Raw genomic sequence first — 25,054 nt, forward strand, 5'->3', positions numbered from 1 at the left:
AGGCTCGCTGAGCTGTTGGGACAAGAAAAGAATGAATGCCGGCTTGGGTTGGGGTGAAACAAGAAGAGACCGGTGGAAACGAAGTCTGCAGGGCAGGGCAATCTTAAGAAGGCTCTCCCCTTCCAGGGGCGCCAAGGGTTCAGGTCAGGGAGTGGAGGTCGGACGGGAGTTGGGCCGTTAGGCTTTGCTTTCCCAATTCTCTGGAGCAAGGGAACTCGTGGGCCCCAGGGCCCGGCCCCCCAGCTTTTGTCGTTCGTCGGCCCCGTCGCATTCCATGTCGGTCTCGTCCTAGCACAGGGTCCACCCGAGGTACACGTACACGACACAAGCCATCGGACCTCACCGAGGCCAAGCCCAGCAAGATTAACTACTTTACCACTGCCTCGTTCCGCGCCCTTTTATGACCTTTTATGAGGTCTCCGCATGTCTCGCATGTTAGCGGACACACGAGGCTTGGCAGGGGCGGCTCGTACCATTGCTCACGCCAGTGTTAGTGGGAAACTGTGCGGAACGTGCCTGAGTAACGTTGGCGACCTGAAGCGACATAGGTATTGGATGAGGTGGAGGTGGTCTGTGGACCCCAACCTGGAAAGTCTGGACACGGCGCATTCAGGTTTTGTCAAAAAAAATGGCGCCAGCCGAGCCGTCCCTTGCAGCACACCACGCACACCTGCAAGGCACGACGGGGGCCGGGAAAAAATAACACTTTGGCCCCAGTGTTTCTCCCTTTATCCCTGTCATTCCAGGCACAAAACCGAACCCTTCGTCGGAAACGGAAACCAGCGCAGCCAATGGAGGCCCAGGTGGCTCAGCCAGAACACGTCGATGCGGCCCACTGGGCCAAGGTGCTCCGCAGCCGCCTTGGCGACGGGAGTGGTTGACTGAACTTTCCACATCCAAATTCTCGTTTCCATCTCATCACACAAGACCCAACAACACGCACTTCGGGCATTTGTGACAACGAACTATAGTTAATTGTGAATTAGCCACACTAGCAAGATCAACGTAGTAGTGGTGGTCGAGTCTAGTTGAACTTGTCCGATTCTCAGCCAAGTCAACTTCCCCAAGGACGGAAATAGTAGAAAAGCAATACCTTTCGTCCGAAGCTTTCATTGTTGGCACGGCACGGCATGGCTCATCCGGGTCGAGGCACCAGCTCGGGGCACAAGGGACAACGGAAGTACAAGGCACGGCCGTCTGGACTGTGTAAAAGGCTTTACTAAGAAGTACGAAGTACGAATATATGACGGTGAATATTCCAAGCATCCGCTTTTTCCCGTTTTCCCTCAATGAGTAGGCCCGACTAACACATGGACGAACCAACTTGACCTTGCTCATCGGACTTTTTCCGTCTGGCAAGGACTTTCGCCTACATGTACATAGTATGGAGCCGGGATCGCGGCGTAGGGCTGGATGTGGATAGTTGGATAGGTCCTGTCCCCCCCTTCTTCGCGATCCACCAAAACCCCATCGGCGCCGAGCCCGATATATAGCTCGAGAGGAAAGTCAACCTATCACTCTCGAAGTCTGCCCGTGGGGGGGATAGCGTGCCAAGTTTCAAGCCACGTACGCTCGCCACCCACGGATAGGATATTACGCGCAGAGTCCGGTCCGGGGGCAAGCTCGAGGCAAGATATCTTCAGTGGGGGAGGGAACATGGAAAGCTGGTGTGGGTATTTCAAGGTGAATTTTTTTCATTTTTGGTGGGTAAAAGTGCAAAGGAATATACCGTTCTTGCTAAACACAGGCGAATCTTCGTCCTTGATTTCAGTCACTGTAAATGCTCTCCGCGCAGCCGTGAAGAATTTGTTGTCCGCCTTCCGCCTTTTCTTGTAGCAGAAGAAGACAGTGGCAGTTGGTGTTAGGGCGAAGAGATCGTGCAGTGTCTTCATCAGAAGTGGAAACGAGGGTTCAAAGTAGACGCAGTCGGCTGCTAAGATCACATCAGGCTTGAAATCGACAATTTCCTGTGGGAGTGGCTCGCCCCTGCATCATGGACCTTGATTAGAACAGCACCACAACAGCTCTGGACTGGCACATACGGCAGTCACAGTTGATTCGACATGGCATGAAGATGAAGGGTGGGTGGATTCAACGAAGAAAAATCCTGAGAAGGGGCAAAAAAAAGAGAAGAAAAAAAGAAAAAGAGGGGAACCAGCGAGTAATACCACTTACCAATTCAGCACCCTCGCCTTGGCTTTCTCATCGAGCTTGTTTAATGAGATGTTGTGTTGCATCAACGCCTCCATCTCCACCATGTCGCTCAGAATCAACGGGTGCTCAAGATCGGTGCAGCCTCTCGCTACTGAGAGCCCGACAACCCCGCCGCCAGCGCCAAGCTCGAGTCTGCCAAGCACGTGAAGGTGAGTTTTTGATCAGCACATCAATTTGACAAAAACCAGCCTGATGGACATATGCCCCGCACCACCAAGGAGGGGTCCTCCAACGATCATCGTGTCACAGAAGGAAAAAAAATACATATCAACTCACATCCTCGCGCTCTTCAAACTTTCCCGTTGGTACCGCAGCATATGTTTCGCTAGCACCATCCCCGCCGGCCACAATTGCCCGCCACATCCCGAGGCGAGATCTTCATGAAGCTGCAAGGGCTCGCTCAGCAGGCCCGCGAAATCGACCTGTATCGTGCCCGCGGCCTTGTACTCCGGCAACGGCGCGAGGTCTTCGCAAAAGGCGAGCGGGGAGAAGTCCGGTGACGGGGATCGTTCCTTCGTTAGCAGCATTTTCACTTTTCGAGAGGGATGATATGTTCTCGTTGGGTAATTGTGATAAAAGGTGTTGTGGTAGTGACTGAGGGAGTTTTTTTTGTGCTGCGAAATTGGGTTGAGCCTGCGACAACAGGCCACTTTTCGTCCGAGGTGCCCGATGTGGTAACCGCCACCGGAGTTAAGGCGCTTGCAATGATCCCACCCCCGATATCGTGGTCCTCGCCGTTATCTTCCCATCTCCTGTGCCATTACCGGGTATAACAGAGGGCAGAAACACCTAGTTGGGAGGATCTCCGTCTTGGAGTACAAGTAACCCTGGCGACATGGCGGATAAACTTTTGACTCAGCCTGGCCCGAACAGTAGTAGAAGAGTTCTCTTCGCCACCTCCCCAGCTTTTTTGTTAGGACCTCAGCGCCCCGCGCAACGCTCCTTGCTGCTTTGTAAGTCTACTATTAATTATGATGCCGCCTCTCCCTTCCTATCTCAGAACTCTCCCGCGGGCGCCGGGGTTAGGGTAAATACTAGGAAAAGATGTCACGGTTACTAGCAAAAATCAGCATCTAAATGTACTGCGGCGAACTCCCAGCTCTGCTCCGATAGGCATCCACCGGGCGAGTGAATCAAGCTATTTAGATTGTTACTCTAGCCAACTTGCGGAGTACCCCAATCCTTCCATATTATTTCCTTGACATTCGGGGAATATACGTGTAGGTCTCGGTAGTATTCTTGCTGCTTTCTCAGTACTCTGATTGCCCAGAAAGAATTCACGAGAATATGTTGTACCCCACAAAAACGCATGATACCTGACGGGTCTTCGATGGAGATACCTACTAGTTGTGTAGGTTTGCTGAGGCATTCATTCCACCCTCCTGCAAAAATAGAAATGTTCCTTCTTCCATAGAGGCTCATGGTAACCAAGCAATCATCGTGGCAATCATTCGGGAAACAAGGTACCAAACTGTTTGTTAACTAGGCTTTGCGGTAGAAGCCTCAAGCAATCATCACTGTAGGTGTCCGCATTGCGTTGGTATACTGCGGCCTGCGTAAACCCGCTGATGAGAAGGGCGTGTTGTGTTGGCAAGTGGCATGGTGGAGCAATCTGATTTTGAACGCCTCCCTGCCACCCCACATTTCTCTCCCGTCCGCTGTCTTTGGCAACTGGCCCAAATTGGAGAGGACTCAGAGGAGCGAGACTGGATGACTGGGCAAGGTGGGGAGGGCTGGAGGCCAGACCATCGGCAAAGGCCGAATCGGGGGGCGACTGTTCACTGCTTTCAGCGATCACGCGAGAACACGGGGGAAATTGTTTTAGTCTATCTTCAGCGGGTGTTGCGCCTCCTCTCGAGGCCGCCGGGGTGAAAGTGGTTCACCTCATTTTGAGACTTTGCCGCCCAGATTTTGGTCATGGTGGCCAAGGCACCTGCATCTCTGCACGAGGTAGAAAACACAACAATTGAGAGATCTTGTGGTGCCCGGCATGCTGGGCTACCTGGGTTGTAGGAATACCTACCCCCCACGCGGTCAGCGCGAGAACCACAATATCTATTCGCCGGCAACTGCAGCGTTGGTCGAGTTCCTTCTGTCCACACCTACTCGCAATTATTAGTCTAGTTAAGACTTCAGATTTGGGTCGGTTCAGCGACAAGAGCTCAGGTTCCAACGCAAAAACCTTACTCTCTCTTCGCCAGAAGCTTGAGACAGAGTAACCAAGATACAAATGTTGATTGACCGGCACAACTGCAGGTACGCAAGAGTATATATGCAACTAACCAAAGTATGGTCTATTATCTTTGCATGTGGAATCATCCGTGATTCGGTAGTCTTCGACAAAGGTATCGTGATTCTTTGAACTGAGTGTGTTCCTTGAGTGTGTGTTCCTTGACTATGTACTTTCATGTCAGGCTGTTCTGTCAGCTGCGCAGGCAGCCCATCCTCCCCCGCGTCTCTGGGTACCACGCCAAAAAGAGCAATTCCCGTCGTAGGCACCGCTGCGCCCGTTCCCGCGAAACCCCGCTCCACCACCACCTTGCCCAAATTTGCTCCGCGCACGAGCGACAAACTACCTAACCATCCCGCTCAGTGATCTTGCACCACTGCGAACGCGGAAACCCGAGGCACAAAACTGAAGACAAGGAAAGAGGTGTCTTTGGCGGGGCTGCACCGCAACCCACAACAACAACACCCCGACCAAACCTCCCTTGCACTCCAGATAGAACAACCACCGACCAATCCATCTGATCCCTTTCTTCCAACGTCATCCCAAAGCCGAACATAGCATACCAAAGCAAAGCACAGCGGACAGCCAGGTTCACGGCGGAAAATTTCGACCGAGTCAGTCGCCCACCTTTGGTTCTCCTGCCTAATTCCCCATACCACAACCACGACCCCTCCACAACCGAATTCACCACCACGAGTAGCCGCGCTGCTGCTGAATCAAGTTCGACAACCTCATCACCATGGGCCAGACACTCTCTGAGCCCGTTGTCGAGAAGGTATTTATTTCTCTTATGGTTTCTCTGCATTTCTAACAGGAAGCGCCGAGACTGCGTGTCTTGCGCTGCTGGTCGCTCGGCATTCTCGAGAGCGCGCGCGGTCGTTGCCCCGGTTGCCCCTCCTTGCATTCGCGCAATGCTCGCATGCCACCCATGATTTCCGCCAAATCGGAACCCGATCGGGTGTAATGTTTATTTGCACTGCTGTTGATGGGTCGGTTTGGGCGACTCTTTCTACTTTCTAGAGCCGCTTTGGTACTTTTTGGCCCTTTTCGGTCCTCACGATGTGCCTGGGCTGGGAGGGCTTTGACGAATTTGCTGACCATGCGGGTCTCGACCTCAGGCTTCAGCTCATGGCGGAGACAAGCGAATGTTCTATGGCCTGTCGGCCATGCAGGGCTGGCGTATAAGCATGGAGGATGCACATACAGCTGTGCTCAACCTGCTCGAAGACGACCCCAGTGCTGCTAAGGAACATGCCTCACAACTCTCGTTCTTCGGTGTTTTCGACGGCCATGGCGGGAGCAACGTTGCGATATTCGCCGGCGACAACATCCACCGTATCCTCACAAAGCAAGACACCTTCAAGGCCGGCAACTACGAGCAAGCTCTCAAAGATGGCTTCCTAGCGACCGACCGTGCCATTTTGAACGGTATGATATTCTCCGACCGTGCCAAGATATGGAGATCGGGGGAGACTCGAACGCTACCCGACCGGCCGGAGCCTGGCGCAGGGGGTTTCACACTCGATGCCTGGGTCTTGATCAGATGGGTACCAACCCTCGAGGATAATTGCTGACTTGGATATTGGATACCCATAGACCCCAAGTACGAGGACGAAGTTTCTGGCTGCACTGCTTGTGTCGGTCTGCTTACCGATGACAAAATCTACATTGTTCGTCCTTTTCCCCCCTTCCCCCTTTGTTCATACACCGGGCGCCAACTCTTTTCCCCCCTTTCCTGGGCCTTAACAACACCCCCTCCCCCCCCTTCCCCTCTCCCCTCCCACTTTGCTAATCGCATCCTTCTCCAGGCCAATGCCGGCGATTCGAGAAGTGTACTCGGCGTCAAGGGCCGTGCGAAACCCTTGTCCTTCGACCATAAGCCCCAAAATGAGGGTACGCGAGTTGCCAACGTATTTTGACAGTGTCCGAGCAATTCCAGGCTAATGAGAATAAAATCTTGTAGGCGAGAAGGCACGTATCACCGCTGCGGGCGGCTTCGTCGACTTTGGTCGCGTCAACGGAAACCTGGCCTTGTCGAGAGCGATCGGAGATTTCGAGTTCAAAAAGAGCGCCGAGCTAGCGCCCGAACAACAGATCGTCACTGCCTACCCCGATGTTGTCGTCCACGAGATGGGAGATGATGATGAGTTCCTCGTTATTGCCTGCGACGGTTAGCCTATAGCATCCCCAAATTCCCGCGACACTTGACTCCGGCTTCGACTAACCTCTCTCCTCCAGGTATCTGGGACTGCCAATCCTCGCAGGCCGTCATTGAGTTCGTCAGACGTGGTATTGCGGCGAAGCAACCCCTAGACAAGATCTGCGAGAATATGATGGACAATTGCCTGGCATCCAATTCTGAAACGGGTGGCGTGGGCTGCGATAACATGACGATGGTCATTATCGGCTTCCTCAAAGGCCGGACCCAGGAGGAGTGGTACGAGGAGATAGCCAAGCGGGTTGCCAATGGAGATGGCCCTTGCGCCCCTCCTGAATATGGTAGGGATACGCCGTCATCCCCTTGAGAGCACGCTCGTCGTTGTTTGTGTTTTACACCAGCCCTAAATATCCTGCCTTTCCTTCTTTCTGCTTTCGATTTCTCCCCGACCCTTTTGCCTCGCGCTTCTTGTATCCTTCACCGCTTGCTTTCGTACTTTGGGAAAACACATTGCGGTCCCAACGAAAACAAACTTCTCTTGGTTAGTCTAGTTGCTGACCTCCATTTTTTACTTCCCTTCCCTTTCTAGCCGAGTTCCGGGGACCTGGTGTACACCACAACTTCGACGAGAGCGACGGTGGCTACGACATCGAGGATCAGAAGCAGGGTAGGAGCTTCGGGATGGGGGCTTACAAGGGGCGCATCATCTTTTTGGGCGATGGCACCGAGGTGCTCACAGACTCGGACGACACGGAGATGTTTGATAACTCGGAAGAGGAGGATAAGGATCTCATCAGCCAAGTCTCTAAGGGTCCATCGCGCATCGAGGAGTTGGGCGATGATGGGGAAGAGGGGGGTAACGGTAACGCTGAGTCTGAGGAGAAGGGGGATGCATCGGAGAAGCAACAACCGCCTGGGTCTAAAACCATTGCTGCTGGCAGTGAAAAGGCCGGGGAGAAGAAGGATGGGGAGGTGTGATTGTATTATCAGCCCTTTCGCATCGCATCACATCACAGGTGGTTGTGGGAAGGAAAGCGCGTCCCTATGAGAAGCTAGCTCGGCAAGGAGGCGGAGGGTGGGAAGATTTGAGGTTTTTGTTTTCATGTTTTTATACCAAATGCCCCCGATGGTGGGAATGAGCAGGATCATGGTGTAATCATGCCATTTCACTGACGCCAATTCCATACGACTGCAAACTAGCCTATGCCGTCCTAGCCCTTGCTTATATTCGATGATTTCTCGGCATGTACAATGAGGCAGGCTTGGATGAGGGACCGTGAGGCGGTGGAATGACGTTGGGGAACCAGAGTGCCGGCCAATCGAGGCTAGCTCGTTGTCCTATTGACACTTGCGGTTGTTGGGATAAGGGGAAGGGGGCGGGTGATGGGGGACGGTGTTAAAGGGGGTATGAGAACCGGCACAGCAGGTATTACGCTGTCAACCAAGAGGGTTTGGTGGGGGTAATGCCCTCGGCCAGTCAACCCATTCCCATTTTCAAGTAGTTATTGTTTTTTTCTTGCCTTCTGGTTGGTATTGACCGTTTGCTTTGCATTCACCCCATATTAAAGCTCCCTCTACAATGCCGATGCGGTGAATGTGATATGGAAACGTGCCTAGTCTACTACGTATGGGATTCTGTCGATGTCGCGATATCGTGTTGTCGAATATCCCAGCGTCCGGCCAACACCTAACTGTTTAGGATGAGGACACTGGCATAATAAGTATGTACCTGGTGCGGAACGAGTGGAGAGTAGTCATCCTCCTAGATGCGATCCTATGTTTCAAGGACCAGGTTACAAGAATATATAGGACTCATACGCCATTACGTATCCGCTTCATGAGTCGTTCCGACACGTACATTGTATGGTTTGTCTCGGAAGTTGGGAATCGAGTTGAATTTGAAGTTGCACAGCCCCTTTCCGAAGCTACTCAATCGGTCATGAAAGAAGCTTCGCGACTCATTCGAGAGGTAATGCACATCCGTCCGCCTACTAAGCCTAGAAACCAACGCTCTGAGAAACTCTGTTTACATTGCTATTCCCCCCTTCCTCACTTTCTGAGGATTGAAAACTCCCTTCCAGAGTTGAATCGAAGAGGAAAATACAGAAACAGTGAACGACATGCTTAAAGAACCCAAAGTGCCAACCAACCGCCACGCTAATCCGGTGATGAACCGTCACTGGACTTGTACCCTACCCACCCAATGCTCCGTAACCGTTCCCTTGTCCCCGAGTGGGCCGACCAACCATTCCCATCCCAATGTGTATTAAGATCGAGATAACAACCCTAAGTCAGTGGGTGGGTGGACAATTTCATAACGAGGAAAGAAGACAGACTAAGTGGGGAAAAAAGGGGGGGAAAGGGGTGAAAAGGGAAGAAATTGAACGGCACGGTAGGGCATCAAGGAAATCCTCAAGAGGAAAAGAGACTAAAACATTGTAGTAGGGTGTTGTGAAGGAAGAAATGGCGAGGAAATAGCTCCCTCATTAAAGGGGCAAAACAAGAGGAAGAAAAAAAAAACAAAGCGGGCGGTCGATTAAGCGGGAGGAGAGGAAATGTACAAAAACGGCACACTTCAAACGTCAATCTCCATCCGAGCAGCAATATCCTCGCTAACACCTCTTACGGCGCTAGTCCCACTGCTCGTCCTCCTCTGTTGCCTTGACCGTTCTTCTTCCTCCAGCTCCTGCTGAAACATCTCGTCATCGTCGTCGTCGTCCTCATCGTATTGATAGTTCACATCCCCATCAGCATCGCGATTCCACACTAGCCCATCATCCATGTCGTCATCGCTGGCCATGACCCGCTCAGCAAACTTATCGCCAAGCCAGAACCTGGCGCGCTTGGTGGCACCGTCGTCGTCTTCGTCGTCTATGATCTCGTGGTTGTTGTCGTCATAATCGTCCGCATCGCCAGCCTCAACACCACCTTGTGGGTTGTCCACTCCAGGATATGTCTCCACTCCACTTCCCCACAGCCCCCGCTCTCTCCGGCGCCGGGCTGCCGCCGCAGCCGTGTGCGCCGTTACGCGCGGACTGTGGCTCATGACGGGGACGCCACGGACATACAGATAACATACGCGCTTGAGGGCCTTGTTAAAGAAAAAGTAGTGCAGGGCCCAGATGGCGCCTTCTTCCTCGTCGAACGGGTCATCCGCGGGTTGATAGGAGAAGACGGTGCAGTCCTTGAGGTGCATCTCCTTGTCGACAGCGGCCCACATCTGCGGGCCCCAAGCGGGCGCGGTCGAGATGCCCGTGTTGAAGAAGTCGGTGGGTCGAGCCGGGGAGAACCCGTGGTGTGAGTGTGGCACCGCGGCATCGAGGAGAGTCGAGTTGGGCCGTATGCTTGTGAGCGTGCTGTCGATGTGGGTCATGACGCGGCGTAGGACGCGCTCGCGCTGGAAGTCGGCTGGGCGCAGAACGTGGGAGAAGTCGTAGTCCGGATGGGAGGCGTTGAGGGTGGCGATTAGGTAGGCATAGGTACGGCGGTTTGCGATTTCCTCGAGCGAACCGAAGGGGGACGAACGGCTGAGGTTGAGGCTCGCAGCCATGGAGTCGCGCTGTGGGGGAGAGAGCGAAGCGCCGAACTTGACGAGCGCGGCATGTTGTGACTCGAGCGATTGCTGAATGTTCTTGTATAGTTTCTTGTCTGACCCGGCGGCCTTGGTGGTGTAGAGATCGCAGCTGCCGGTGACGTGGCAGTCGGGAGTGTCGAAGTTGAGGGCGCTCGTCACCACGTCGAACGACGGGAGCGATAGGTACTAGGGGTAGGATTATATAAGTATGCTGCGTTTTTGTAGTGCTAAAAACAATACTCGACGCTGGTTTATACCTTCATCTTGCCGCGCGGTTCGAACACAGTGTGCTGGGGGTGGTGCTTGTGGTTATGGTTACGGTTACGGTCGTAGTTGTGGAGTTTCGGTTATCGCAAGTCCAAGGTAGGAGCGGCGGTGACGTAGGGAGTTGGGTGGGATGCGTCGGTGGTGGAGCGCAAGGAAGGTCGGGTTGGAACCGCTGGAGCTGGGTCAAGGGGGATAGAAGGCTACCGCGGCGTATGGCGGGGTAAATAATTGGAAGTAGAATTAGCGTTGGGGAATTGGATCGTGGTGCTTCGCGATGGTGGTTTCGGGCTGGTTCAAGGTTGGGAATGGAAACCGGAAACGGCGGGGAAGCGCGACCCTGATTGTGGTGCTTGAGTGGAACTACTCAGCGAAACCCGAAGGCGTTACGGAGTACGGCTAAGAGTCCTTGGGCCAAGGAATGTGCTGCTTTGAAGTGCTCAGCGCAGCCCGGGATGATGGAGGATGCGTGGGGTGTGAGAGCCGAGACGCAACCACTGCGGGCCGGGGGAGCCTCTGAGCCAGTCGATGGATTCACGCGCAAGCGGGATAGGTGGATGCGACACAGCAGCAAATTGAATGCGCTGGATTGGCTGTGGTGGTTGGCAGTTCTGTCTTGACGGGTCAAGCTGGCGGCAATGGAAAGGGAGTTGATGCTTTCCTGCTGCTTGGTTCAACCTGGAAGTGCTGTCCACTGTCCACTGCAGTTAGGTTCGGGAGTTGTTGTGGGCGCTGCTGCTGTGCGCTGCTGTGCGGGAGCATGCTTGGACCGCGAGGTGCCCTGTGAGGCCCGGCCTCACTGATCGCCTAATCCCGGTTTCGGGAGCGCACGGGGGTGATCGATCGGCATTCTTCGCCCGCTACGGCCCCCTTTCCCCGAGCGCTCCGCCGCGCCCGCTACGGCCCCCTTTCCCCGAGCGCTCCGCCGCGCCCGCTCCCGGCTGTCTTGCGGGAAACGAATGAAAATGCCCGGAAAGGCCACGGGACCGTTCCCTGAAGGCCGTCCGTCGCTCAGGGCCGATTCCTGCTTGGAAGCTGGGTGGGATTTATTCGTATGCCGTCCCAATTCGTTGCCCGCCCACATGGCGACGCGCCGTCGTACAAACAGGTTGGCTGCTTTTGCTGCAGCTACCTGTGTGGCGTTGGTAGTGTGGGGGGTTTGTAAGTCGGAGCATTGATTCTGTTGCAGTTCTTCCGGGCGCATTCTGGCTGCCATCCCCATGAAGGTCAAGGTGAGGTGTTACAATGCTGCGTCCGGCCTTCCTTGGCCATGCGCCAGTGATTTCTTATCTACTACGTTCCCATGTCTAGATTCTCAGAATGCTGCGGTGGGAGTTTGCTCCCTCCTGATGGGTGAATGTAGATAGTCCAACGTCACCCTTGCTATCAATCGCCAGCGAACCCAGCTTCAGGTGGCAACGACATCTTGTGATCCCGACTTAACTCCATAACGCCCCCAATGCACGCCTATAACGCCACGTCACGCAACCCTGAAGTGTTGCGGTATCGCCCGTGCTCTTCAACCTTACTGACTAAGGCGCGACATCGTGCGATTATTTGCCGTTGGCAAGGTCACAAAAAACCTCCTTCTTTGAGCGCCCTTTCGGTCCGTTCAATCTCCTATTGCCATGTGCGTGTCAATATTAGTATCTGCGCAAGGACACCGGCCAATGCCATCGTCCATCGTATCTTTCAGGGTTGAGAGTTCGTCGTCGGTGTGGGAGTAATAGGGGATCGAGAAAAGGCCCAGCGATGCTAGTTCCTTTACATGATCTTCGTGACTTCATCCTCGACCTGATGGTAGAATGAAAGGCACGTCAGCGCCAAATGCCATCGAACAACGAGGGAACGTCATATCTGCAGACAGGTAAAGCAAACTGGGGAGTAAGGGGACCACTGTACTGACCTCCATGTCTTCTAATGCGTCCTGCTGGGATATACACCTCAGGACATTCTTCTTGCTGCTCTCTTGCAGCTCACCTGCCAACAAAAGCTCATCGAGAATGTAATAGGCCTTGGTGAATGAAAAGATAATATCCAGCTCGCAGACGTTGCCGTAGTACTTGTCCATTTGTTCGACGTATCGGTGGATGATCTCGAGGGTGATCAGCTCGTTATCCTCGGAGGAGCAGCCCGCGATAAAGAAGAGAGAAGCGTAGCGGCGGTACACGATTTTGGTGTCTGTCGGGCAGAATGTTAATTCGACGTACCGGGCGCTTGAAGTTGATGACGTGTTCGATGAAGCACCCGCCCACCTTTATATTCAAGGAAGTTGCACATCCGAGTCCGCCTTGCTAGAACGAGCTGTGACACGTCCTTCACAATCTTGGCCTTATCCTTGGGCGAAAGGGTTGTGAACCATTTGGCTAGGCGCTGTGGCCGAGACGTTAGCATTTCCATGTTTGGCCCGAGTAGCTCGACGCTGACATATGAGGGGTGTTGACGTTGGGGCATTGGGGACTCACCACTTTGCCTTGCCGGGAAAGGAGAATTAAGTAGCTACCGATGTTTCCATTAGCTGAATGAAAGGATACCTAGGGGTGAGCGCAATGGCAAGCATACTTGATGGCCATGATGAAGTAACTGAAATCCGCTCCGCTGGCAGCAAGAGAAGTGGTCGGTCAAGGCAGCTGCGAAGCGATGGAATTTGAAGATTACCACTTTGCAGCTCCAGTTCCAAGGGTTGGCCACGAGATTTGGGAATGAAGAGCGCACGGGCCAAAAATAACCCCAGAGCGGGAGGTATCACCTAAGTAGTGGGGCCTGTACTCGAGGGGTGCCTTTTTTGCGGGGGCGACATCGGGGGTCCCTGACTGCGGTGTTGACTGCGAGACTGCGTGACTGCGTACTGCTGCGTCCTGGAGAGGTCTCCCCACGCCCAACACGCACTCGGATGGAACGTTGAATTGATATCAAATCACCTCGGTTGGTCATCACGCAGCTCGCGCGCTTGGGGAAGAAAAGTCCGACCACGAGGCTCGGCGAGCCGTTGAGCCATTTAGAAGATTGTGGTTTCGTTCGCCATTCTTAGGCCGACCTCCCCCATTCTACTCCAAGGTGTACACTGACTGAACCTGTTGCATTAATTAATACTTCCGATCCCCGTTCTCTTTTCCCACGAGGTCATTGGCCGTTTCTGGCCGCCCGGCGCTGGCTTCCGAAGCTTCCACAACCCATCCCTCGACAAGGTGGGGCCCATGAATCATTGATAATCGTGAGCATCCCGCAGGGTGAATCTCGAACCCCACCAGACCTGGACGAGCGACCGTCCGTCGGCCATTCTGAGAAAAATTATTTCCCTCCTTTTCCTCACCTCCAACGGGATCATTAGCCAGTCAGCGTATTATTGAGCGGTAAACACGTCTTTACATCATTAGGTCTTGCAGCAATGACTAAGTTAATCCTCTCAACTGGGTGGGTGCAACAACCTTTGCGTTGTAATCCCCTCTCCCCCCGCGCGCATGCCTTCGACGATCTATTACGCCCCTTAGTCGCTGTCTGAGTCGTGGCCAATCTACTTGCTATATGTGAACCAGAAGCTGACGCCTTAGCAACACGTAGGAACATTGTCTCCGGCGGCCCCTCGATCATCCGCAAGCCTGGTGCATCCCGCTCCAACCTCGAACTCACCAACTCGCTGCGCAGCAACTTTCTCGCTGCGCAGGAACACGCCGCCGAACATGCGCACAACGGCAATGGGACGCTGAGCGTGAACGGCAAGGTAAATGGGGGCGCGAACGACAGCGCATATGGCAGCGCCGAAACCTTAGTTAGCGCCACTCACGCTGGCGGGCGTGTCCCTGTTTCCCTCTGGACATCCGAACAAGACGGCGTCCTGTACGTACCCACGCTCAGCAACCACCACCATGACGCCCGCCTACAAGAAGAACCCTCGCAGTACGACATCACCGTCAAGCTTTTCTTCCTTTCCAACACGCCCGTGGCTCAACGAGCTCAGCACGCCCAAGAAGCCCTCTCACTTGTCCTCCGGTCGCTCGATGCGCCGTCTGTCGATCTCCTTATTGTCTCGTTCCCAGGCATGTCGTTTGAAGGCGACTGCGAGTGGGAAGCCGACCGCAAGAATGCGGCGCAGGGCAATGACAGTGACGAGTTGGGGACGTGGCCGGCGGTCGAGGCACTGCATCGTGCCGGGCTGGCGAAGCGGCTCGGGTTGGCGGAGTATGGAAGCGAGAAGCTGGCGCATTTCTTGGAACAGGTCCAGGTGCGGCCCGCGGTGAACCAGATCAATATCAAGAACTGCTGTAATGTGCCACCACCGTTAGCCAAGCTGGCGAGCGAGCAAGGTATCGAGTTGCTGGTGCATAGTGACTGCACCGATATCCTGCCCAAGGGGACACTGAGGGAGCTGCTTGGTCAAGGGCCGGGCGGGGCGGGACTGCTGGCCGGACCCGATGAGACGAACGAGGCCGGGCTTCGGGGGGATCTTGCGCCGCAGTGGGTGATCAAGTATACGGCCGTTGTCCGGGACCGAGGTGTTATTGAGAATAAGGGGTATTTTGCAGGGGCCCAGTTGGAAAACGAATAAGAATTGTTGCTGCCAACAGCGGGCCGGTCATTGTATCAGCATGGGAGGGTGTGTGGGGTTTGTTGTTGGTCTGGGAGTTCAACGGATAAGGGCTGCTTTCTGCTGTTGGTTTTTTTTTGGTTTAGTTGGCTTGCACGAGTGCGCATTTTGATGGCGGACTGTTTTTGTTAGGACATTTGCATCTAGCATCCTCGGAAATGATACACAGCGAATACGTCCAATACAGTTTGGTTATGTGCTTTTCTCTTCGGGAGACATAGATATCTTCCGGTCCCATATATAGCCACCCTCGTCTAGCCCAGCATACTCCTTTTGCGTCCGCGCATCCTAACATCTTCTAGCCTAACCAGCACTGAGCTGGCCTTTGTAAAAGTCTCCTTGTACGCCTGCAGCACAGCATCGAAGAGCTTCTCCGCGCGCGGGTGAGTGCTTGCGAAGGCACGTTCTAGAACGTACAAATCGACGGCGCGGTCTTCGTCTGACTGGCTCTGCGTGGCCAGGCCAAAGTCGATGAGGATGACGTCTCCTTGGAGAGCTTTTGCTTTGTTCTCCGTCTCGGGGTGTCCGTTGGGTTGTATCTCCTCCACCGGCGAGGCAGGCTTAAGCATCATGTTGCTTGTGGTCAAATCCCCGTGGACAATGCCAGTCTTGTGTAACGCCCCAATGGTGGCTCCTATCCGTTTCATCAGGTCCACCAGCGGCGCTGCCGCATTGTCATTATCTCCTCGTTCGGCCGGTTGTTCCCCTTCTTCATTCTCCTCGGTGTCTACCCGTTCCCCCAACCAAGTATTGATCCCAACCCGTACTGGAATGCCCTCAATCCACTCTATCATCATCCACCCTGCTGCCGCATCTATCGCATAGACCGCAGGGACCGGGACTCCCTCGCGACGGCACCGCTCAAGCACCTTAGCTTCGGATGCTAGCCGAGCTTTGGTGAGGCGCGCATCGAGAATGGGGTGTCGGTAAGGTTTAGGTGGGCGATACTTGAGCGCGCAGGGCCGCGAAGGAAGGAGGTGGGTGGTTTTGTAGAGGCGCCCTTCGGCGCCTTGGGTAATGAGGGTGGCGGGGGCGGAAGACCAGTGGGTGAGGACTTTGGGGAGAGGAAAGGGTTGGTCCTCTGACTGTGGTGGTGCTGATTGTTGTTGTATGTCGGCTGCCATCCTGACTTCAGGTAGGTCGGATTGGCCACGAAGGAGGAGTTCGTCCGAATAGCTAGGTTGGGGTCAATGGGTAGCAGGGCTTCGGGTGTATTTGAGGGCTCGGGAGGTCGGCAGTGGTGTCGTAGCGGTGATTGATGTTCAATGATCTTCAGTTGGATTTCTGTTATTGCGTGTTCAGGTTGTGTTTTGTTTGGGTTGCTGGAGCCCCGCAGGATCGGTTGTCACTGCAAGTGGGATGCCCCCTTGCAGGATACCTCTAAGTACCCCTCGTGCCCCTCTGGAGACGCACCAGCGCGGGATGCGCGGCAACTACGGCTCAGATCGCCTTAGAATTCCGCGACTCGCGCATATGTCATGCGGCTCGCGCCACGGAGGCTCAATAAAAGGGTATTCTATCCCCAGATTGTTTGTATCTCTGTTCCACTCCCAGCCCATTCCAGGTCGCGTGGTTTTTCGCTCTAGTTCCATCTCAACAAAACGCTGCCCCGCATCCTCACACACTCTATTACCCCGCCATCCTTCGTCGACGGCAGTGGAAAAGTTTTACTCTCGAACAACTAGATAGATGATCCGGAAGAGCCGGAATAATATCTGCTACCCCTATTCCCTATTTCGTTCTATTCTCCAGTGGAAGAATGCTGACTCACCAAAAAACGGACGTCGAAGCAGCTGTCTGACCAGCTGGTGTGCCAGTCAATTCGACCGACAGGATCACTCAGAGGTTGCGGGCGATTAAGCAGGGGTCCAGGGCTTCCATCATCGATTCCGTGCGCCGCGCGCTTGCAGAAATTAGGGGCATCGGCCCAGCCCGCTCTCCGTTCCTGGCACACAAAATCGAACCCCTCAAACGATATGGCCATCTATCCTTGTCGACTGCCCGCCGAACTGCCCGTCCGTCACTGCCATTGACTCTGTCCTCTGATATTATGCGCCTCCTCATCAGCAGCAGCAACACACCTTACAGCGCATTCCTCGAACCATGACCGACTCGTCGTCGGTGTCCTCTTCTAGTTCATGGCAGTGGATCCTTGTCCTCTCGCTCACCGCGCTGTTACTGTCACTTGCTGTGCTCGCTCAGATCCTCAGCCGCTACGCCAAAGCCTACCTCGACGCCCCCAGCGAGGTCTCTGTTTTCCTTGACGCTGTCGACAGCTCCATTGCCGAGAACGAGTCCTATGACCGCGATATCGCCAAAGTCCAGCGACTCGACGACAAGCTCCGCCTAGGGCGCCTCTTGCGCGATATTCAGCGGACTGGCGATGCGCTGCGCGAGGACCTCAATGCCTTGGTTGTCGGTGAAGACGACCCTCGCTTACACAACGGCGCGCGCCTATGGTGGGCCAGCTACCGCGTCCGGCTTGAGGAGAAGGTGCGCCGGCTTGACTTACTGCGGATGCGATTTCTCGTCATTCACATGAGCATCATTGCCGCTACGGCGACTGAGTCGGCTGCGAAAAAGGACAGGGCCAGCACCGCACCAAGGGATCCAGAGAAGCCGGTTGATTTTCCATTGACACCACCACGCTTCGGCGGAAGTGGTAACCCTAGCGGTGGGCTGCCAAAATCACTCGCCGATGCTATCAAGTCAAAGCCGCCGTTGCGGCGCATCACGGTACCGCCGATAGGGGCAACCCCTCCAGACAATACCGAGAGCGGGCCGCGCAAGGGGTGGGCTGGTGTGGTGATGGAGCTACAAAGGAGCCCCCTGTTACGGGAGAGGCATGCGAGCATCGAATTAGCCATGGCGCGATCTCCCTAAAACCGCCGCAGACCACTCGGACTCCTGACGACACACATAATATTGACGAAGACACACTTGGATGAGACAACGACTGTTCACGAAGCGACGACACCTCAGCGCCTCCCCGATATGTCACTGGCGAGGCAATTATGACTGCATGACAGGCTGTTCTCTTTTATTCTCTTACCTTTCCTATGTGCCAAACTAGAGGCGGGCGGCAAGGTCGGTCATGTAATGGGCGCAAGTCTTGTACCGCTTCTTGTTACTTCACAGATACCCCCTGTTCCATTCACCGTGGTCGCATACGGCGTGTTTAGGCATTTTCATGACACTGCTTACTTGTTTAATAATAATAGTCAACTGCATTATATTTTAGCCCCGGGAATGGTGCCGTCTAGATGAATGACGCTGTTGCCGCTGGGGGCGTTAGCCCCATCATGAGACGATTTAAGGATAAACCACGGTGTTTGATGCCCTGTATTGCTCCAGAAAGTGAGGATGAACCATACGTTGCGAATGAGCAATATATTTTAACCTGTGTTGATGGTTTAATGCGCCGCGTCTGGTCCCAGCGCATTCTTCTCACCAACTGCTCCCGGGTATACATGTCAGTTCCGGTTCACCCCTTTGGGCAGAGAGAGTCGGGGTAGGAAACTCACCATCCAGAGCCACCAGGAACCGGCTCACGCAATTGTACGCAGCGACCTAGTATATCCAGCATCAGTCACCCAGTTTATCACGGCAAATTTTACCATAGAGAGAGAAAGAGAATGGGAAGGAAGGAAGAAGAAAAAAGACACACTCACCGTTGCCGTAATCTCCACAATCTCCCGCTCACCAAACAGCTCCCTCATCCGCGCAAACGTCTCATCCCTCACCTTGACATTTCTCGTCATTTCATCCGCATAGCACACCACAGCCCATTGCTTCTCGTTCAACCCCTCTACTCCTTCCTTCAGCCCCAAAACCAACTCCCCCTCCCGCTTCACCACCCCCATCCCATCCTCCCCGACTCCAGCCTCCACCGCCAACGGCGCATGATGCGCCCACTCATACCACGCACCATTGACCACAGCCACGCGCGAAATCGCCAGCTCGCGCAGATCGGCAGGGACAGAGTCGGTCTTGGTGCGGATGGCGCCCAGGAAGGAGTTCCAGCCGTCTGCGACGGGGGGCGAGTGTAGGAGGGTTAGGTCGAGGGGTTGGAGGGGACGAGGGGCGCGGCGCGCGGCGATGCGGGCGACGATGGCTTCTTCTTCTGGGGTGGTGGGCTGTGGGGGGTTGGGGGTGTAGGGGAGGCGCATGGTGATGGATGGGTTTGGGGGTGCCGGGGATTTATTTCGAGGTGCAGTTGGTGATGGTGGTGATGATAGCAATGGTAGTGATGCTGGTTTTGCTTGTGGAAAGAAAGTGTGAGTGAGTAGTTATGTCTAGGCTGTAATTATTGACAGAGGGCGGGGAAGACAATGATCTCTTACCAATTAATTATGTTTCTGCACTTGCTGGGTTTCAGAAGGGTATTGATGCCGGAGGGTTTGTTAATAAAGTACGATCTGGAAGAAAGTGAGTCAAGATTTACAAGTGAGTCAAAGTTGATGTTTTCTCAAACTTGTCATCGCAGAGAACCTGTTCGGCCCTTCGGCAGAACCCACCTCCCCACTCCCGCGTGCCGGACCGGAGGTAATGCGGGGAGCCCGGGATATGGCTGCGGGAAGTAAGCTGGGACCGGAAACTTGATATCCCCCCAACTCACGGCCCAAATTACATCCCTCGTATGAACACCGTGCGTGGTAGTACAAGTGCTATGTAGTTGTCGCGGGTTATTAGGTCTTGCACCCGACCTTGGGCGGCCACCTGTGACTCGTCTTGAGGGTAATAAATAATATTATGCTCCCGCCCTTGCTACTTGTGCCCCCTTGATGCTTCCCTGTTTCTAACTCTCATGGCAAACCAGATGTATGAAAACGATGTATCCTCCATGATTCTAGGAGACCAAACAAGCCTGGCCCAAACCCAACCCAAACGCCCTAATTCCTTCGCCTTTAAATCATTACCCGTCCCAAGATGGCCTCCCTCAAAAGGGGAATTTTCCCACTCAGAAAGAAAAAAACAACCCCGCCGGCAGAGGAAGAGGGAAAGAAGCCTTCCTCGCTTACCCGTTGTTTTATTGTTCCCGCAACAACGCCTTGCCGACCGTACAGCCCAATTATGACGACAGAATACGTGGTAGAAAGCAATGAGATACATCAAGAAGAAGAAGAAGAGTAAAAGCAGAAAGAGAAAAGGTCAAGTCTCATCTCGAAATCACCGCATGGGCTAGGCGCTGGCTTGGGTAGCTTCCGCGGGACTCCTGGTGGGCAGCCCTAGAATCTAACACTCAAGTCTTGGGCAACGGGGCACCAGGTAGCGTTCCAAGCGCAGTTGCCGCACCGTTACCGTTATGAATCCCGTTCCCATTTGCCTTTGACACACCGTTCGCCGCTAGAGGATTTTTCACCTCCGTCTCCGGTGTCCCCACGGGAGTTTTTTCTGGCGTAGTCTTGGCCGTCTCGGGCTCCTCGGGAATTGTCGCAAACTTGGCGAGCACCTGTTTTAGCGCCGGACGACGAATGGGTTTACTCAAGAACTCATTCATGCCCGACTCCATGCACTCCTTGACATTGCTCTCTTCCGAGAATGCCGTAAGGGCAACGATCGGCGCTGAGTAGCCCATTTTGCGGATTAGGCGGGTGGACTGTAGGCCGTCAAGGTTAGGCATCTGGATGTCCATGAAGATGACGTCGAAATGCTTGTTCTTCTCCATGTTGTCTTTGACCAGGTCGTACGCTTCCTGGCCGTCCTTGGCGATGGTCACATCATAGACGTCTTCCAGCTGGAGGAGCCGGCTGACGACCTCGATGTTAGTCGAGTTGTCGTCAGCAACGAGCACACGCAGCTTGCCCTGGTCCGCCTTGCTCGCCATGGCCAGATCGATGGCCGCCATCTGGTCTTCCTTGGTCAGCCGTCGAGTAGGGGTGGTTGCAAAGAACGGCTGCCGGAGCCCGACGAGACGCGGTTGTTTGTCGAGTAAGGGGCCTCCTGCTGGTTGATGTGGGGTCTCAGCCGAGGCGCGTTGGGCGATGGATCGCACGTCGCCGCCCTCGGTCGACCCCACGCTGGCAGGCCGCGACTTGATACTGCTGGACGCCGTGCTGGACGCGCGGTCTTTGATGTACTTGAGAGGGATCTGCATCGTGAAGGTGGTCCCCACACCAGGCGTGCTCTTGAGCGAAATGTGCCCACCCATGAGTGTGGCCAGCTGCGAGCAGATACTCAGGCCGAGGCCAGTACCGCCGTACTTCTTGCTGAGGCCAAGATCGCCCTGCACAAACGGCTCAAAAATCTTTTGCTGCATGTTTTCGGGAATGCCGGGCCCTGTGTCCTCCACCTCAAACTCAAAGAGGTACGTCTTCGCGTTCGGCGGCGGAGGGGTCAGCGAGCGTTCCCTGGCTTGGACGTGTGGGGTGAGCTTTGAGTCGATTGGGTTGATGGAGATGGCCGGGACCGGCTTGCCCGGCGCTAATGGGACGTGGCCCCCCTTAGAGCTCATCGAGTTGATGGACCCCGAGCCCAGCCGATGCCGAGGGCGCCCTAGACGGCTGGAGCTCGTCTTGGAAAAGGATGATGTCCTGCTCTCGTCGCCTGGCTGCTCAACTTCCCCAACGCAGCGTATTCTCAGCTGAACCTTGCCGCCAGTGGGCGTGAATTTGAGGCTGTTGCTGACAAGATTGATGATGACCTGGAGAATCCGGTACTGGTCGCCCCAGACGCACATGTCTTTCAGCCGGCCTACTCCTGCGGGCCCAAGGGCGGGAAGCTTCTTGTCCATGCTGGTTCGGGCGTTCTCGCCGGCTGCATCGGATACGAACTTGATGGTGAAGTCGCTCTTGCTCTCGCGGACCTGCTTATCGAAGAGCGACAGTACCTGTGACCGGACGTCTCCAAGGCGAAACTCACGTTCTTCAAGGCTAACTTGTTGGCCAATCTGGTTCTTGGAGAAATGGAGCAAGTCTTCGAGCAGGTGGAGCAAGAGATCCCCGGATTTGTAGATGGTCTTGAGAGACTGCTTGATGTGTTGTGGATCCTCCTCCTCCATGCACACGGCGCACATGCCCATGATGCCGTTGAGGGGCGTCTTGAGCTCGTGTGAAATGTTGGCGATAAAGAGGGTCTTGCTCTCATTGGCGGCCTCGGCGGCCTTCTTGCTAATCTCCAGCTCCCGGGTCCGTTCCGCCACCTTCTCGTCGAGTGAAGTGTACTGCTTGAGCAGCTCCTCCGTCATCTCGTTGAAGGTCTGGGTGAGCTCCGTCAACTCGTCCGTTACAACATGTTTCCCGTTTTCGACCTTAGCGGGGATCTTAAACCGCTGACGGCCCGGTTCGGTGGCTAAGGCGGCCCTTAACCTAGCTTTCCGGCGTTTGCGTATTTTGCGGCGGAGCTTGGCAATCATCCCCTTCTCAGACGATCTCCCCGATGTCGTTCCGCCAGAGCTCGGGTTCTCGTCATCAAATATTTCTTCTTCATCGGACTCATAGCCCGGTGGATCGATCGAGTTCTCGGTGGCCTCCTTTAACCGACGGATCGGCAACACACTCCAGTGTGCCAGGGGAAAGACGAGCAAGATGGTGACGCCCAGAGTACCAAAGGCACAGCTCAGGAGGATGCGCCGCAGTTCCATAATCGGCTCGTACGCTTCTTTCTCGTCCTTCTCCACGACAATGGCCCAAGACACCAACGAGGTCTTGGGCCGCGCCACGCCGACGGCAACCGGATACCCTTGCTCATTGTACGTGGAGAGCATACTGCTCGCGTTGTTGGGGTTTAAATTCCGGTTTTGGAGGACGTTGAACACGGCCGGGTACTGGCTGACATGGAAGGGCGCCGCATAATTGCCGGTCCCGAACCAACGGTGACTGTGTCGTTCTCTTTGCTGGGGCCCCTGTGGCGGCAGCAGAAAGCGCACCTCTTGCTGCTTAAACTTATCTGCCGGCGGGATCCAGGTCGCATTGCTAGCGGCGACTGACGTATCGAAGTGGTTCCAGGGGTTGACGGACCCTACGAACAAGACGATACCGGTTGATCCCACGCCTTCGTCAGACGTTTGGACTTCGACCAAGGTTTTCGTGTTGGCGACCAGAGTCATGTAACCAAGAACATAGTCCGTATTGTTGACGTCGCGGACAGGAATGGTGATGGAAATGAGAGCAAACGTCGAGTTGACTACCAGAGGCCCAAGAAGCACGCCCGTCTTCTCGCTTCCATTGCCCAACGATACCCCGGGAAATACAGTGGCTGCGAAGGCGTTTGTGTTGTTCATAGCCGAATTAGGACGACCCAAATCAACGTAGCTAATGTTGGGGTAGAGCGAAGGGGGGTAGCCATAGTCCGGGTCGCCCAGGTGGATTTCGGAACCATTGGGAGCCTTATAAGGGAGCAGGATGGACCCAGAATCGATCGCGCCATTGCCCGTAACACTGAGCAGCCCTTTGGCGTCGCCGGTCGTGTTTCGTGAATACTGCCAAGCAAAGGTTGGTTAGTAACTGATGCCCTATCGAATCCTTGGGGTGGGTGGAATGCTAATGATTAGGAAGAACAAATAACTCACTACATTACAAGGTTAGCAATCTGTACAGCATTGGTCTGTTAGGGGAGATGGAAGGAAAAGGCGAGCAAGGCATAATTAGTCACTAACCTAGTCTTGCTTGGAGTAGACCACTAAACCCGGTCCTGCTTAGAGCACTCCGGATGTCGATTTCGGCATCTTCCCAAGGATCGTCCCCGGTTGCGTTCTGAATTTGAGTTGCATAGAATCTGCCGAATGCTTGTTGGAGCAGCAAGCGCGTTGAAATGGTTGAGCAGGTCGTCTGGATGAGTGTGATCTCGGAGGCGATTCTAGCGGCCTTGAGCGAGGCCGTCAACAACAGGCCGTCGGACTCGACTCCGACGACGAAATTGTTGACGAAGACCCATGTGGGGATGCAGACCACAGCGAGGGCAACGCCGACAGCGAGTATCACGATCGCGGCGAGCTGTTCGCGGATAGCGATCCTCATGGCTGACGAAGGGCGGGGGGTCTAAGGAATAGACCACCGCACCCGAGGCATATTATTGGGGGTATTCCAAGCGGCGTGCCTTAATTCGGCTCCCGGTTTAGCGGCGGTGGGTAGAAACGGGGTGTAGCCAGGGCCGCACCACCTATTAACCCGTTGTTTGCGGACGATGTGAACGCGTGTCGTAGAGTTTCCCACACGGTAATCAATTCCGGACTCTCGGCGGTAGTTTGACGGGTGGATAGAAGGGGCTCGGGCGCAGCAAATCTTTCAATTCTGCTCCGGGCGGTCCAGTGGCCTGCGATTCCACCTCCTTCTGAGTCAATTTGGGATGAACACGGTCTACTGCCGCCGCGACGTCCACCACGCTGGCATGGGCGTGATCCGAGATCGAGATCTGGACACGCACGCACGCACAATACGTGGCTAGTAGAGCGCAGGCTCGAAAGCTTTACGGCCGAGCCACTAAAAGAGTAGAGGAGCAAGAGAAAACCCCCAGGATTTATCCACAAGATGAATTATTCACAAGATCGAAAATCTGGGCGACCGAGCGGCCGTGGTGTTGAACGGGGTGGTTGATGGTGTCTCGAGGAATTGTGGGCTAGAGTCTTTCGGATGTCGCTCGCTGCCACAAAGATCGGACTGATCGGCAAACCTCCCCCAAAAAAGCTCCAGTTCTGGCGACGGGATGATCAGTGGGTCCTTACTTTCCCGTCTCGCGACGGAGGGGGAAGAATTCATGCAGGACCCAGCGTATTGCAATCTCGCAGCAAGCAGAGCTCAGCTCGGGGAGCTTGGGGAACAGAAAGCTGGGGCGAGGTACGACTGGTTCCTGTGCTTCGTATGTGGAGCCTGGACGCGTCCGGCTCGGCCGGGCTTGTCGCAGACTCACAATGTCTTCTCTCTGAGTGAGTCTTGTCTCTTTCGTTCGGACGGGTCCGGGGGTTTTGCTCAGCCCTGGCCGGGGCCTTCGTTTTGAGGTCGTTCATGATTGGCTCCCCCAGGCCGCCAAGCCAAGCCAAAATCAATCTAGACCCAGGTCCTCATGGGCGGCCCCATCGAAGAAGTGGCCTGG

General features: G+C 54.8%; 8 protein-coding genes across 8 annotated transcripts; 2 read left to right on the forward strand and 6 right to left on the reverse strand.

The window, feature by feature from the left end:
• Positions 1 to 1,694: 1,694 nt before the first annotated feature.
• On the reverse strand, positions 1,695 to 2,741 carry C8A04DRAFT_36726 (protein-lysine methyltransferase METTL21D; the record flags this gene model as incomplete). Its single annotated transcript, XM_062783621.1, has 3 exons — positions 1,695 to 1,986; positions 2,176 to 2,346; positions 2,491 to 2,741. 3 exons carry the CDS (start codon positions 2,739 to 2,741, stop codon positions 1,695 to 1,697), a joined length of 714 nt encoding a protein of 237 aa, XP_062637633.1.
• A 2,442-nt stretch (positions 2,742 to 5,183) lies between these two features.
• C8A04DRAFT_36727 (phosphatase 2C-like domain-containing protein) lies at positions 5,184 to 7,580 on the forward strand (the record flags this gene model as incomplete). The annotated part of the gene is made up of 8 exons (XM_062783622.1): positions 5,184 to 5,219; positions 5,563 to 5,872; positions 6,041 to 6,114; positions 6,253 to 6,337; positions 6,408 to 6,614; positions 6,683 to 6,943; positions 7,192 to 7,413; positions 7,453 to 7,580. The coding sequence occupies 8 exons, from the start codon at positions 5,184 to 5,186 to the stop codon at positions 7,578 to 7,580; spliced, it is 1,323 nt and encodes a 440-aa protein (XP_062637634.1).
• A 1,597-nt stretch (positions 7,581 to 9,177) lies between these two features.
• On the reverse strand, positions 9,178 to 10,439 carry C8A04DRAFT_27949 (Maf1 regulator-domain-containing protein; the record flags this gene model as incomplete). The annotated part of the gene is made up of 2 exons (XM_062780467.1): positions 9,178 to 10,362; positions 10,434 to 10,439. The coding sequence occupies 2 exons, from the start codon at positions 10,437 to 10,439 to the stop codon at positions 9,178 to 9,180; spliced, it is 1,191 nt and encodes a 396-aa protein (XP_062637635.1).
• Positions 10,440 to 12,204: 1,765 nt separating this feature from the next.
• C8A04DRAFT_27950 (AP complex, mu/sigma subunit) lies at positions 12,205 to 13,013 on the reverse strand (the record flags this gene model as incomplete). Its single annotated transcript, XM_062780468.1, has 5 exons — positions 12,205 to 12,234; positions 12,347 to 12,621; positions 12,696 to 12,813; positions 12,906 to 12,939; positions 13,003 to 13,013. 5 exons carry the CDS (start codon positions 13,011 to 13,013, stop codon positions 12,205 to 12,207), a joined length of 468 nt encoding a protein of 155 aa, XP_062637636.1.
• Positions 13,014 to 13,828: 815 nt separating this feature from the next.
• Positions 13,829 to 14,986, forward strand: C8A04DRAFT_27951 (uncharacterized protein; the record flags this gene model as incomplete). The annotated part of the gene is made up of 2 exons (XM_062780469.1): positions 13,829 to 13,854; positions 14,002 to 14,986. The coding sequence occupies 2 exons, from the start codon at positions 13,829 to 13,831 to the stop codon at positions 14,984 to 14,986; spliced, it is 1,011 nt and encodes a 336-aa protein (XP_062637637.1).
• A 293-nt stretch (positions 14,987 to 15,279) lies between these two features.
• C8A04DRAFT_36730 (kinase-like domain-containing protein) lies at positions 15,280 to 17,892 on the reverse strand (the record flags this gene model as incomplete). Its single annotated transcript, XM_062783623.1, has 2 exons — positions 15,280 to 16,106; positions 17,862 to 17,892. 2 exons carry the CDS (start codon positions 17,890 to 17,892, stop codon positions 15,280 to 15,282), a joined length of 858 nt encoding a protein of 285 aa, XP_062637638.1.
• A 546-nt stretch (positions 17,893 to 18,438) lies between these two features.
• Positions 18,439 to 19,194, reverse strand: C8A04DRAFT_27954 (AhpD-like protein; the record flags this gene model as incomplete). The annotated part of the gene is made up of 3 exons (XM_062780470.1): positions 18,439 to 18,479; positions 18,550 to 18,595; positions 18,697 to 19,194. 3 exons carry the CDS (start codon positions 19,192 to 19,194, stop codon positions 18,439 to 18,441), a joined length of 585 nt encoding a protein of 194 aa, XP_062637639.1.
• A 1,012-nt stretch (positions 19,195 to 20,206) lies between these two features.
• On the reverse strand, positions 20,207 to 23,982 carry C8A04DRAFT_36733 (uncharacterized protein; the record flags this gene model as incomplete). Its single annotated transcript, XM_062783624.1, has 3 exons — positions 20,207 to 20,253; positions 20,363 to 23,413; positions 23,622 to 23,982. 3 exons carry the CDS (start codon positions 23,980 to 23,982, stop codon positions 20,207 to 20,209), a joined length of 3,459 nt encoding a protein of 1,152 aa, XP_062637640.1.
• Between the last annotated feature and the right edge of the window lie 1,072 nt (positions 23,983 to 25,054).

This window comes from Dichotomopilus funicola (assembly GCF_033296635.1).
Source record: "Dichotomopilus funicola strain CBS 141.50 unplaced genomic scaffold C8A04scaffold_25, whole genome shotgun sequence".
In the NCBI taxonomy this organism is placed as follows: Eukaryota; Fungi; Ascomycota; class Sordariomycetes; order Sordariales; family Chaetomiaceae; genus Dichotomopilus; species Dichotomopilus funicola.